At 45.0% G+C, this 14538-nt stretch overlaps 1 protein-coding gene and 1 pseudogene across 3 annotated transcripts in view; one reads left to right on the top strand and one right to left on the bottom strand.

Moving 5' to 3' along the window:
- Positions 1-28: 28 nt before the first annotated feature.
- On the top strand, positions 29-9257 carry LOC118369983 (formimidoyltransferase-cyclodeaminase-like; annotated as a pseudogene).
- A 4115-nt stretch (positions 9258-13372) lies between these two features.
- The window catches only part of LOC118370180 (signal transducer and activator of transcription 1-alpha/beta-like), a 31704-nt gene continuing 30538 nt past the window's right edge, over positions 13373-14538 (bottom strand). For 2 of the 3 annotated variants that reach the window (XM_035755042.2, XM_052499106.1), the window contains exons 22-24: positions 14358-14478; positions 14161-14199; positions 13373-13775 (exon numbers count right to left, since the gene is read on the bottom strand). In XM_035755042.2, the coding sequence (XP_035610935.1) occupies positions 13749-13775; positions 14161-14199; positions 14358-14478 (187 nt within the window). In that variant the 3' untranslated portion in view covers positions 13373-13748. The remainder of the gene's footprint in view (positions 13776-14160; positions 14200-14357; positions 14479-14538) is intronic. The other variant, XM_052499107.1, reaches the window with a different exon arrangement.

The following is a 14538-nucleotide window of genomic DNA, read 5'->3' as shown; positions in this document are numbered from 1 at the left end:
TCTAATAGGACTTAGCCAAGTGTTTACTATGGCTGTGGTGAGAACGCAGAGGTAACAGCTAGAGTGGAGAGTTCACCAGCTATCCGTCTGTCAGCTTGGATACTTCATTTGATCATACTGGATTTATTCCTTCACCCTTCACATCTGGTGCTCCAGTATTTAAGTCTAACCTATGGTGAATCAGGGATTTGTGTCTGTGAATGTTGCATGAGTGGCTGGCACCATCCGCACCAGGTCCTGGTAAATATTAGACTAGAGCAGCCTGGGAATCACTGCCAGCTGCCCTAGATAAGAGGACAATAGAGCAAGTTAATGATTCAACCAACGTTACAGATGGACAGACTGCTTAAATGTCCCGTTTGGGGATGAAGAGACAGACTGGATGGGTTGGTATGTGCTCGTGGAGCAGAGAGAAAGGGGGAATAAACGTATGCCTTAAATTGGTCTGATTCCTTGTCTCGGATGACCCGACTCTGTGATTATTACGCATACATGGCTAAGCTGGTGGAGTGTGTGCCCAACTTCTCAGAGGGCCGGAACAAAAAGGTGAGTAGGCATGGGAGATACAGAAAGTGGATTATCTGTTGACACAGCAGAAGGAAACCGTTAGTAGTAGTCTGGTGTGATTAACACAATACACCAGCCTCGAAGACCAGCATCCCAGAGTCGCCTCTTTGCTGTTGATGTTGAGACTGGTGTTTTGCGGGTACCATTTAATGAAGCTGCCAGTTGAGGACTTGTGAGGAGTATGTTTCTCAAACTAGACACTCTAATGTACTAGTCCTCTTGATCAGTTGTGCACCGGGGCCTCCCACTCCTCTTTCTATTCTGGTTGTTCTGTGAAGGGAGCAGTACGCAGCTTTGTACGAAATCTTCCGTTTCTTGGCAATTTCTCACATGGAATAGCCTTCATTTCTCAGAATAAGAATAGACTGACGAGTTTCAGAAGAAAGTTCTTTGTTTCTGGCCATTTTGAGCCTGTAATCGAACCCACAAATGCTGACGCCATAGTTCAGAAATACCACAACTCCTCTCCACCTCACTTTAAGTGCAAATAAGGTGTGACTAAGTACTGTTGATAAGTTGTTTAGTGTGTTTAGTGGAATAGTATGTACGTTTGTTGTAGGGGAGCATCCACGGATGGGCGCCATGGACGTGTGTCCCTTCATCCCTGTCCAGAATGTCACTATGGAGGACTGTGTCAACTGTGCCAACATTTTTGCCCAGCACTTAACAGATGTGATGCATGTACCTGGTAGGTTTTCCTCTCTGACCTATTGACCTATAGTTAACACATTGGCCATTTACTTTGCTGTAGACAAAGCCACAAGGTCAGTTTTAGTGCAGTGCCCCTTGGTTCTGTGTATTCTATCCCATATGGGCTCTGATCAGGCCCTACACCCAAACAAGGGCACTGCGTTCATCCACCTCTGGCCTGCTCGCATCCCTACCACTGAGGAAGTACAGTTCCCGCTCAGCCCAGTCAAAACTGTTCGCTGCTCTGGCCCCCCAATGGTGGAACAAACTCCCTCACGACGCCAGGACAGCGGAGTCAATCACCACCTTCCGGAGACACCTGAAACCCCACCTCTTTAAGGAATACCTAGGATAGGATAAAGTAATCCTTCTCACCCCCCACCCTTAAAAGATTTAGTTGCACTATTGTAAAGTGGCTGTTCCACTGGATGTCATAAGGTGAATGCACCAATTTGTAAGTCGCTCTGGATAAGAGCGTCTGCTAAATGACTTAAATGTAATGTAAATGTAAATATGGTATTGCTCGCAAAAAGCCACATACAGGTGAATAAGACACGTTGTCGTTTCTCCATAGTGTATCTTTATGGAGAAGCAGCGAGGAAAGAGAACAGGAGATCTCTTCCCTCTGTCCGGGCAGGAGAGTATGAGGCCTTGTCAGAGAAAGTGAGTTTGACCTATTCTCGCTATACACCAAGTCACTTGGCTCTGTCATAACCTCACATGGTCTCTCCTATCATTGCTATGCAGACGACACACAATTAATCTTCTCCTTTCCCCCTTCTGATGACCAGGTGGCGAATCGCATCTCTGCATGTCTGGCAGACATATCAGTGTGGATGACGGATCACCACCTCAAGCTGAACCTCGGCAAGACGGAGCTGCTCTTCCTCCCGGGGAAGGACTGCCCGTTCCATGATCTCGCCATCACTGTTGACAACTCCATTGTGTCCTCCTCCCAGAGCGCTAAGAACCTTAGCGTGATCCTGGACAACACCCTGTCGTTCTCAACTAACATCAAGGCGGTGGCCCGTTCCTGTAGGTTCATGCTCTACAACATCCGCAGAGTACGACCCTGCCTCACACAGGAAGCGGCGCAGGTCCTAATCCAGGCACTTGTCATCTCCCGTCTGGATTACTGCAACTCGCTGTTGGCTGGGCTCCCTGCCTGTGCCATTAAACCCCTACAACTCATCCAGAACGCCGCAGCCCGTCTGGTGTTCAACCTTCCCAAGTTCTCTCACGTCACCCCGCTCCTCCGCTCTCTCCACTGGCTTCCAGTTGAAGCTCGCATCCGCTACAAGACCATGGTGATTGCCTACGGAGCTGTGAGGGGAACGGCACCTCAGTACCTCCAGGCTCTGATCAGGCCCTACACCCAAACAAGGGCACTGCCTTCATCCACCTCTGGCCTGCTCGCCTCCCTACCACTGAGGAAGTACAGTTCCCGCTCAGCCCAGTCAAAACTGTTCGCTGCTCTGGCCCCCCAATGGTGGAACAAACTCCCTCACGACGCCAGGACAGCGGAGTCAATCACCACCTTCCGGAGACACCTGAAACCCCACCTCTTTAAGGAATACCTAGGATAGGATAAGTAATCCTTCTCACCCCCCCTTTAAGATTTAGATGCACTATTGTAAAGTGACTGTTCCACTGGATGTCATAAGGTGAATGCACCAATTTGTAAGTCGCTCTGGATAAGAGCGTCTGCTCAATGACTTAAATGTAAATGTAAATGTGACCTAACTTTATTGTATTCATACCCTATGGGCAACATTTCCCTCATTGTATAAGAGAATAGAGCAGCGAAAAATAAGCTAAAACTCAAAGGTAGTACTTTCACTACTTTCAGTTACAGTGGGACAAAAAAGTATTTCGGGACAGAGGGGCAGCCCGGGACTGAGGGGCAGCCCGGGACAGAGAGGAAGCCCAGTACTGAGAGGAAGCCCAGTACTGAGATGAAGCCCAGTACTGAGATGAAGCTCAGGCAGGTAGTAGGCTCCGGTAAATCCTGGCTGGCTGGCAGATCTAGAAGAGACTGGTTGTCGAGCAGATCTGGAAGAGACTGGTTGTCGGGCAGATCTGGAAGAGACTGGTTGTCGGGCAGATCTGGAAGAGACTGGTTGTCGGGCAGCACTGGGCTGACTGGCGGCACTGGGGTCGCTGGGCAGACTGGGAGCACTGGCCGCGCTGGGCAGACTGGGAGCACTGGCCGCGCTGGGCCGACTGGGAGCACTGGCGGAGCTGGGCAGACTGGAGACACCGGCAGCGCAGGAGAGGAGAAAGGCTCTGGCTGTGCTAAACAGGCGGGAGACTCCAACAGCGCAGGAGAGGAGAAAAGCGCTGGCTGCGCTGAACAGGCGAGGCGCACTGGAGGCCTGGTGCGTGGTACTGGAACTGGTGGTACTGGCGCGAGAACACGCACAGGAAGCCTGGTGCGGGGAGCTGCTACCGGAGGACTGGTGTGTAGAGGTGGCTCTGGATAGACCGGACCGCGCAGGCGCACTGGAGCTCTTGAGCACCGAGCCTGCCCAAGCTTACCTGGCTCGATGCCCACTCTAGCCCGGCCAATAGGAAGAGCTGGTATGTGCCGCACCGGGCTATGCTCCCGCACTGAAAACACTGTGCGCTCCATAGCATAACACGGTGCCTGCCCGGTCTCTCTAGCCCAACTGTGAGCACAGGGAGTTTGCGCAGGTCTCCTACCTGGCATAACTATTCTCCCTTCTAGCCTCCCCCCAATAATTTTTTTGGGCTGCTTTTCAGGTTTCCTTGCCAACCGTGTTCCCTCGTATCGTCGGCTCCTATCTCCAGCTGCCTCTGCTCTCCTTAGTGCCTCCACCTGTTTACCATGGGAGGCGATCTCTTCCGGCCAATATCTCCTCCCAAGTGTAACAACCTTTACCATCCAACACGTCTTCCCATGTCCATTCTCCGAATAATTCATCCTCCCTTTGCTGCTCCAGCTGTTGCTGCCTGTTTATACCAGCGCCTCTCCGTTTTAGCCGGTGTGTCTTTTTCTTTGACTCGATTCGCCTGTAGCCCTCCTCGCACTGCTGAAGCGAATCCCAGGCGGGCGCCTGCACTCTCTCTGGGTCGGCCGCCCACCTGTCAATTTCTTCCCACGTCGTATACTCCATTAGCTCCTGCCAGTTATCTGCGTCGTTGCCAGTTACACGCTGCTCGGTCCGTGAGTGGTGGGTGTTTCTGTAACTGTTCGTCTGTTGAATGAAGAAAGTCGGACCGAAATGCAGCGTAGTGGTTACTCATGACTTTAATGAAGGAAAACGGAACGATACATGAAATAACTCTTAAATACAAAAACAACAAACGGAACGTGAAACCTATTACAGCCTATCTGGTGAACACTACACAGAGACAGGAACAAACACCCACAAAATACAAAGCGAAAGTCAGGCTGCCTAAATACGGTTCCCAATCAGAGACAACGCGAAGCACCTGACTCCAATTGAGAATCGCCTCAGGCAGCCAAGCCTATACAACACCCCTAATTAGCCGCGATGCCAAATACTACAAACCCCAATACGAAAAACAACATATAAACCCATGTCACACCCTGGCCTACCCAAACATATAACAAAAACACAAAATACAATGACCAAGGCGTGACAGGGATTGATTTGCATTTTTCTCACCAAAGTACATTCATCTCTAGGAGACAGAACGCATCTCCTTCCTGAGCGATATGACGGCTGCGTGGTCCCATGGTGTTTATAGTTGCATACTATTGTTTGTACAGATGAACGTGGTACCTTCTGCCGTTTGGAAATTGCTCTCAAGGATGAATCAGACTTGTGGAGGTCTACAATTATTTTTCTGAGGTCTTGGCTGATTTCTTTAGATTTTCCCATGATGTCAAGCAAAGAGTTTGAAAGTAGGCCTTGAAATTCATCCACAGGTACACCTCCAATTGACTCAAATTATGTCAATTAGCCTATCAGAAGCTTCTAAAGCCATGACATCATTGTCTGGAATTTTCCAACCTTTTAAAGCCACAGTCAACTTAGTGTATGTAAGCTTTTGACCCACTGGAATTGTGATACAGTGAATTTTAAGTGAAATAATTTGTCTGTAAACAATTGTTGGAAAAATGACTTGTGTCATGAACTAAGTAGATGTTCTAACCGAATTGCCAACACTATAGTTTGTTAGCAAGAAATGTGTGGAGTGGTTGAAGAACGAGTTTTAATGACTCCAACCTAACTGTATGTAAACTTCCGACTTCAACTCTATATCCTCACATTGAAGTGTTTTACAATTTTGTTTTCAAGACAACAAGGGATACACGTGGAACACAAAACAGGTTGACATAAACAGTTGCATTCATGAGTTTTATTGTCAATAAATGTCAATAAAAAATAAGGCCCACCAAGCAAAAACGTGATAAAAACGTTTTTTTATAAGAATGCTGCAAGTACAGATTGTTTGCTCAGTGGGAAATTAATAATTAGTCAGTGACAACGATGTGGAGTTTGGTGACAGCAACTATGTGAGCTTTTTACAGTATTTTACACAATGTGCAATAATTGTGTATGATTTTCTGTGTAGAAGATCCCTTACCTTTCTAATGACTCTTGTGTGGCTTGTGAGCGTCATAGAGCAAAACTCATGAGAGTCTTAGCTTTTCATACTGGGGTCATATTAGTTTGTAGCTCAAACCGTTCAGACTTTACAGATGTTTTTTGTGAGAATAACCATTTTCTGGATCCGGCCTTGTTCTCATTAACACTGCTCAACCCCCAGACTAATGTTTGGTATTGACTGATGCGGAAGAAATAGACGAATCCAATGTTTTTAAAAAGTCTGTAGCTCAAACACACAATGTTTAAAGGGGGTTGGAAGCACTAAATGATGCCGATGTGTCTATTGTTCTCAGTTGAAGAGGACAGAGTGGGCTCCTGACTATGGCCCTGCCACCTTCGTGGCCTCCTGGGGAGGTACAGTAGCAGGGGCTCGCAAATTCCTGGTTGCCTACAACATTAACCACCTCCAGCACGAAGGAACAAGCCCATCGGATCGCACTAGATATCCGGGAAAAAGGCAGAAGCAAAGACCAGGTAGGGTAGGTTTCGCTACTGTCGGTCTTGATCGCCCAATGTCAGAGATGAATGACACGCGGCTACTTTGGCGTTGGAAGAGATTCCTCTCATTTTTACAATACATTATTGTTTTCCTCTTCTTTATAACTGACGCTGAACTAATAAACGTCTATTTTTGAGTCCTATGCCTTGTCTGCTTGCAAAGAGAGTAACATGATTGATTTGTATTATAGCCGGGTCTGATGAAGAAGGTGCAGGTGGGCTGGTACCTGGAAGAGGCGAACATAGCCCAGGTGTCCACCAACATCCTGGACTTTGAGCTGACGCCCTTCCACACTGTTTACGAAGAGATCTGCAGTGCAGCCAAGGTAAGGAGCTACCACGACCACAACAACAACAACCGCAGCTGAAAACAGCACAGCATTATTGTACAAAACTCTCTCACTGATCTGGTGGTTTGAACCAGTGACATAAGGGCAGCTAATAATGTCAACAAGTTGAGCCAATTTGACACCTCTCCTTCCTTCCTCTTTTCCCCAGGACCTGAACCTGCCAGTAGGCCTCATACCTCTGAGAGCCGTGCTGGACTGTGCTGACTTCTACATCCAGAGAGACAGGCTCTTCATTGTGGAGGAGGAGCACAAAGTCTGCCTGGTCATCAGTAAACTTGGGCTTGATTCACTTGGGCCTTTCGTCCCCAAAGAGAGAATCATAGAGTGAGTGCCAATGAGTGCACTATTTCCATGGCCTATGGGACTTTTCCATTCTAGTCATTCAAAACTATTTCTATGGTTGTGACTCTAGGTACATGGTGGAGAGGACTGAGGAGGACAAGCGTTTGGTGTATCTATCTCTGCTGCAGTTTGTCCGCAGCGTGGGAGCCAGAACCGCTGCTCCGGGAGGAGGGTCAGTCTCTGCTGCCATCGCTGCAATGGTAGAACCACCCGTATGACCTTGCTCAGCACATAGGAATAAACCAATATAAAGTATGTACAATACAAGGAGGAGTCAAAGGTGTGTGTGTGTGTGTGCATTTCAGGGGGCTGCTCTGGGAGCCATGGTGGGTCAGATGACCTATGGGAAGAGGCAGTTTGATAGCCTGGACAGCATCATGAGGAGACTCATCCCTCCCTTCCATCAGGCCATGAATGAACTGCTGGTCATGGTGGACGCAGACTCCAAGGCATTCAGTCGTTATATGGTGAGAGGGAAACATATCATGGTTAAACCAGATTGAAGCCTTCAGTCTGGGTTAACCGGGCTAGGGAAAGCAGGAACTATACCGGGAAAAACTAGACTGAAATCCTAACGGAATGTTTTTCACTATTGTTTCACTTTACTCCGTTTCAGAGCATATTCAGATTGGATTCCAGGCTAAGAATTTTTTGAGGAAAAAATACATGTTTTATTGTCACATACACCGGATAGGTGCAGTGAAATGTGTTGTTTTACAGGGTCCGCCATAGTAATGCGGAGCCCCTGGAACAAATTCGGTTTAAGTGCCCTTGTTCAAGGGCACATCGACAGATTTTTCACCTTGTCGGCTCGTGCATTCGAACCAGCGACCTTTCGAATACTGCCCCAACGCAGTAACTGCTGGGCTACCTGCTGCTCATTGCGACACAACCTGATGTGACCCTGCCCAGCCTTTTAACTAAGCAGAGAGTCATACAAAATATGATGAATATTTCTTCTGATGATAAAAGTTCAGGTGAAGAACGAATGATAAAAGCTGCTTTTGTTTCTTGTAAATGCTTACTTTGGAGGTTCGAAAACAAGGTATGATCTTGATGTTTGCTGTCTTGTGGCTTTGCTATGAAAATGTAGTGGAATGTAATCTTTTAGTGGAAAAGGAGTGTCGATATAACCTTCAGGGAACAAAGAAGAGTTTAGTACAACTTTCTAGATCTCTTTGACTCTGCCAATGAACCTGTCAATGAATCACTTCCATCTAGCCTCACATACTAGTCATAGTTTGTTGCATTTTCACCACAGGTTGTGGTGATGCCATTGTTGAATTTTGTTGAAGGCTGATGGTATTACACTACGCGTTTAACTGTGATGTGAGAATAAATGTGGCTTGTATAGGCTTTGCTGACACTGTATGCAGTTACTCCTGTTTTATAAGGTTTAACTTTCTCGTTTTCAGGCTGCATTGAAGATGCCAAGGAACACATCAGATGAAGTCAAAAGGTGATTGCCATGCTACAATATATGGCACTTCTGTCGAATCCAAGATGTCAGAGAAGCATGTCAGTAAAGTAGATGTGTAATTAAACACACACACACACACACACACACACACACACACACACACACACACACACACACACACACACACACACACACACACACACACACACACACACACACACACACACACACACACACACACACACACACACACACACACACACAAACAGCGCAACACGTTGGAACTATTTTAAACCATCTTTACTTCAGGTTGACATATATGGAAACTCATTACTGTACATTCTCCAGTATCCCGCTGTCACCTGTCTTCACACGCCACCTCCTTTTACCTGGCAAGCAACCTGGCCCATCCTTGTAACCACATAAAGCAGGCTTTCCCAAAGAAGACTGGTTTACTGTAGTTCCTTTACTGCCAGCTCATCTAGTCTAATAGTACGTAAGGTGTAGTCTTGTAGTCATGGTGTAGTCTTGTCATGCTCCAAATCTATCTCACCTCTCTGCGCTTCCTCTTTCCTACACTGTATACTTATCCCCACGCCTAATCCTGCCACTGCCCCTACCCTGGTCTTGCTTCTGACCTGCCTCTTCCCCTATTCCTACCTACTCCTGCCTGCCCATTACCCCTACCCCTGTTCCTGCCGCAGGAGGGAAGCTGCCATGCAGGAGGGTCTCCTGCCTCAACCTGCCCATTACCCCTACGCCCTTTGTTTTGTGCCTGTCATGCAGTGAATGATAAATGACTGCTGGAGAGATGACGCTGGAGAGCAGGTACGGGGAGTGAAACATTTAATATAGAACGGACATGGAACGAGACAGTAACAGTGTCAGCAAACAGGTAACACCGACAAAAAACAATCAATGCAGCAACAGGGAACGGAGCGGGGGAACTGACAAATATAGGGGAGGAAATAAACAGGTGATGAATGAGTCCAGGTGAGTCCAATATCGCTGATGCGCGTGACGAGGGGAGGCAGGTGTGCGTACTAGATGGAAGGAGTGTGTGATGCAGGGCAGCCTGGCGCCCTCAAGCTCCAGGGAGGGGAAGGGCGGGAGCAGACGTGAAAGTGCCAACTGCTTATACACACATACCACCCTACTGGCATACTGTAAAACAGCATTTCAAAATGCCAGGACACCCATAAGTGTCTCCATTAAGTATGGTTGCAAAACGTTTTCTGACAGATGCCCCAGAGCTATGACATGCTATGACATGACATACTGTAGACAGCCTACAAAAACATCTTCCTTGTATGGTTATTCTTCGTGGCGTTGCAGGTAGCAGCTAAAGCCCTGGAAACAGCAGTGTTTGGAGCCTACTACAACGTTGTGATCAACCTCAAGCATATCACAGATGAGTCCTTCAAAGTAACAATGTAGCCTGAAGGTCTTTCTGACTCCAAAATGATTCTGCCTAGGTTGCAACGTAGGTAATCTATCAATACTGGAAAATGAATCAAAAAACAGATTTTGGTGAGAGCCAGTGGCTTATTACATAGTTATACTCATACAATCGTGTTTTGTGTTTTGCAGACTCAACAGAGAGCATCAGCTCTGCTTACTGAGGCCAGGGAGAGTGCTAATGCAGTCCTGGATACTGCAGAGAGAAAAAATTGAAGAAGTTACCACATTACCAAAGCATCCCCCGCTGCCTGCCTAGGCCTCAAACCAGGCTTTCACAACCATCAATCTATTGCAAATAAACTGGGTTCACATTTCAACATGCTTTATCAACTACTCCTCAATGGTGCTCCTTTGCTTTGTTAGGAATTCACTAAATACTTACGTAATGTACTGTATAGCAGTAGCCTACACCAAGCCAGGATGTCACAGTGTTCTTATCCACAGCGACTTACAGGCGCAATTGGGGTTAAGTGCCTTGCTCAAGGGCACATCGGCAGATTGTTCACCTACTTAGCTCGGGGATTCAAACCAGCAAACTTTCGGTTACTGGCCCAACCTCTTCACCTCTAGGCTACCTGCCGCCCTGAATAGTACTACAAGTTTTTTTTCTTCTCTCTTCCACTTCGACATGAAGCTAAAATGATAGAGTAGTATTATTTGCTTCTGAATGACAAAGTGATGCGTTTCGGGATATGAACTCTGTCCATACCTCAGCTCCACCTGTGTAGTACAACAGGCAGGATGACATGACGGGAATTAAAGGGTGTAGTTTATCCAGTTCCTATAAATAAGAGAACATCCTTCACACAAGACAAAGGACAGAATCGAGAGCTGCTTACCAACCAGTTACAGGCGTGTACACGCTTCATTTAATCTGCGTTCTATGTTAACTAAAATACATGCATTATTGATTTCTGGCATATATTCAGTATTTGTATATCTCAAATGAGTATTCCTTATTCTTTTGATTACATGTAATGCATTGGAATACCTTTAGATTTTGAACAAGGAACTTTTGGGCAGGTTAATCTGTTTTATAAGCCTTATATTAATATGTTCGAACAGTGATTATAAAACGGAATCCTTTGTTGCAATTTTCTTACCACAGTAACATATTTCATCGCCGGGACTTGAAAATGTTTGGCAGCAGCTCAGGTAAAATATCCCCATTGTTCTGTCTGCTCTATTTTGCTTAGCAGTTTTGAATGATAATTCTCCTTTTGACTGATTCTCTTTCCTAGGTGGTCGTCACCCCCCAGGGTATGAAGTAGATCAGCAGAGACATCCCCAGGGGGACCAAGGGCCTGTCCTCCTGGGGATAAAGACCACCACTCCGGGGGAGATGAGACCATGGTCCTCCAGAGGGTTGCTACCCCCCCAGACCACAGAGGCAGTGGTGACCATGGAGGCAGACACAGTCCTGGTGGTAGAGACCACCATGGTCATGGTCATGGAGAAGGCCATGGGCTTGGAGAAGGCCATGGGCATCGCCACAAGAGGCACTGAAGAGTAAGAGTAATACACTTCACTCTCAAAGTGAAATTCAGCCATGATTTTCTGAATTACCTTGACCCAATAACAATCTACAACATTCATGTATTTGACATTGTAATGTGTATAAACCCATTGAATAAACTTGCTTTCAATTGTATTTTAATCATATGTGAAACTGATAATAATCCATTGAAGCAAACTGTTGGGCAAATGAAGTTTTCCTTTGAAGATTTACAAGAATTATGGTGACACAAACAAGGAACTTTATCTTATGGTCAAAATATTGTGCGCTACCCTTATTTACTCAGCAGCCATGGAGCTAACATTAACATAACCCGCAGTCCAAACAATACCCTGAGAGACTTGTTTTGATGGCAACAAAGGCCAGGTTTCATAGCACAGTAAACACCCACAATGACAAAGTGATCCTGTTATACAGGCGAGAAGACAAAACTTTCTCTCACAGTCAATGAAAAAGATGTGAGAGCCGCCGACTACTTCTGTCCTAGGGGCCAAACATGAAAGATTGGAAGAAAGGAAATCATATTGAGGTAGTTTATTGATTTGAGGAAAAAGGAAATTAAACCATTTCCAAAAAATGTTTTGTTTTGCTACAGTTGCATGGTGTTTGGTTTAACCTAGAACTACAGAATTGACAGACACTTTCGATGGTGACCTCTGCTCTGGCTTGTTGTATAGGGACATAAGCATTTGCTACCACTCGTGATCTGTGCCTCCCTCTAGTTGCATTCTTGGTCATTGTTAGTTAATGCTTCCAGTATTAAAGTCAACCTACTTGTGATTTGATGAATAAATATAATATTGCTATTGAATAACTCATATTGAATAACTCAAGTGTTCAGTGTTGCTTTCATTGGATTTGTCTCCCCAGTCCCTGTTGCACAAGAAGCATAATATGTATGAGTGTTTATATTGTTCATCTATGTAGGTGGAGGTCAACCTAATTATTTTCAGTCTAAACTGTAACTAGGTCACTCAGGAACATTCAATGCTGTCTTGGTAAAACTCCCTACTCCTTGCCGATGACAAGCACACCCATAACATGATGCAGACATCACCATGCTTGAAAATATGAAGAGTGGTACTCAGTGATGTGTCATGTTGGATTTGCCCCAAACATAACACTTTGTATTCAGGACAAAAAGTTAATTTCTTTGCCATTTTCTTTGCAGTTGTACTTTATTGCAAACAGGAATATTTTTTATTCTGTACAAGTTTCCTTCTTTTGGCTGTTTTTTAGATTAGTATAGAAGAGTAACGTATAGTAGAGTAACTACAATGGTGTTGATCCATCCTCAGTTATCCTATCACAGCCATTAAAATCTGTTTTAAAATCCTCATTGCCCTCACATTGAAATCCCTGAGCAGTTTCCTTCCTCTCCGAGTTAGAAAGGACTTCTGTATCTTTGTAGTGACTAGGTGTATTGATACGCCATCCAAAGTGTAATTAATAACTTCACTATGCTCAAAGGGATATTCAAATGTCATTTTTTTAAACTTATCTACCAATAGGTTGCCCTTCTTTGCAAGGCATTGGAAAACCTCTCTGGTCTTCGTTGTCACGTGTGCTCCCTTTCCGGCCTCTAGGTCACCAGGCTGCTCGTTATGGGGCACACCTGTCACCAGCGGTACGTGCATAACGACACTCACCTGGGCTCCATCACCTCCTTGATTACCTGCCCTATATGTCATCCCTTTGGTTTCTTCCCCAGTCATCATTGTTTGTTTCATGTCGGTGTTTTGTTCATTTATTTATTCAAATGTATTCACTCCCTAAACTTGCTTTCCCGACTCTCAGTGTACATCGTTACATTTGTGGTTGAATCTGGTTGATATTCACTTCTCAACTGTTATTATGCACATGTTTACTCCTGAACTTATTTAGGCTTGCCAAAACAAAGGGGTTGAATCCTTATTGACTCAAGACATTTCAGTTTTTAATTTTTAATTCATTTGTAAAAACAATTCCACTTTGAGATTACAGGATAGGGTGTGTAAACCAGTAACACAAAATATCAATTTAATCCATTTTATATTCAGGCTGTAACACAACAAAATGTGGGAATACCTTCTAAAGGCAATGTAGTTAAGTGCTTTAAGTTTATACATATCACTAAATTATGAATTGTTTCCAGTTCAGTAAAGTGTAATATATAATGTATATTTCTAAACTGACTCGGTACAAAAGTATTTGTTCTGAAACGTGACTACTGAAGCTCAAGGAGAGTAAAGGATGAGAATGAAATAGGCTTCAGTATAAAACATTTCCTAGACTAAAAGATCTGGTCCCACATGTCTGTTGGCTCAGTTGCAGTCCAAGTCAGGTGTCATCTACAGAGGATGATAAAAACATCAATATGAGCAAAATGTCTTTAATGGATGCAAAGCTACCATTGGTCAGAGGCACAAAATAAATGCCATCATGATGACATTGGAATGAATGTGCGTATTACAAATTCAATCTCAAGGAATTAAAGCATTTTTAGAGGATGTAGCCTACTGGTCAGAAAATGTAGCAGACTACAGACAATCATGCATACATGAGCCCCATGCTGAAAACACAAAACAGTTGTACTGCACGTAGTACTATAAGTTACTACAGTAGGTACAGTTTGCCAGCAGCAGTGATTATTTTGCACAATTGAAACGTCACCCACAGCCTGTTATTACTAGCAAAGACATGCTTATTCGGAGAAAGGGGCACCATTCACAATACCTGAAAGTCTTCAGCTAAAAACTCTCTGAGATCAGACGCCTGAGGCAAGTAGTATGATAAAGAACAATAATGGACGAGAAATGCATGAGACTTATTCGCAAATGATGGCATTGTTCATCAATTCTTAGTGTTTGGCATCAGACTGCAATTGAATAGAATAAACTTTTTTTAAACACCAGAGGAGAAGTTTGACTCACCACAGCATCAATATCCTTAGGACTATTCCAACACTGGAGCACTGGTGCAACGCTCCTCTTCAGCTCTCCGAACACGTCTGGCGGCATGGGCATCATGTTGTCTTGCAGTCTAGACGGGTGACTAGAACACATTGTGAAAACAACAGTTAAGTCAGATTGTCAAATCATACTCAAACCAGAC

This window comes from Oncorhynchus keta, chromosome 37, assembly GCF_023373465.1.
Source record: "Oncorhynchus keta strain PuntledgeMale-10-30-2019 chromosome 37, Oket_V2, whole genome shotgun sequence".
Classification (NCBI taxonomy): Eukaryota; Metazoa; Chordata; class Actinopteri; order Salmoniformes; family Salmonidae; genus Oncorhynchus; species Oncorhynchus keta.
Note: the sequence above shows the minus strand (reverse complement) of the source record. Positions and strands in the feature narration are given on the sequence as shown.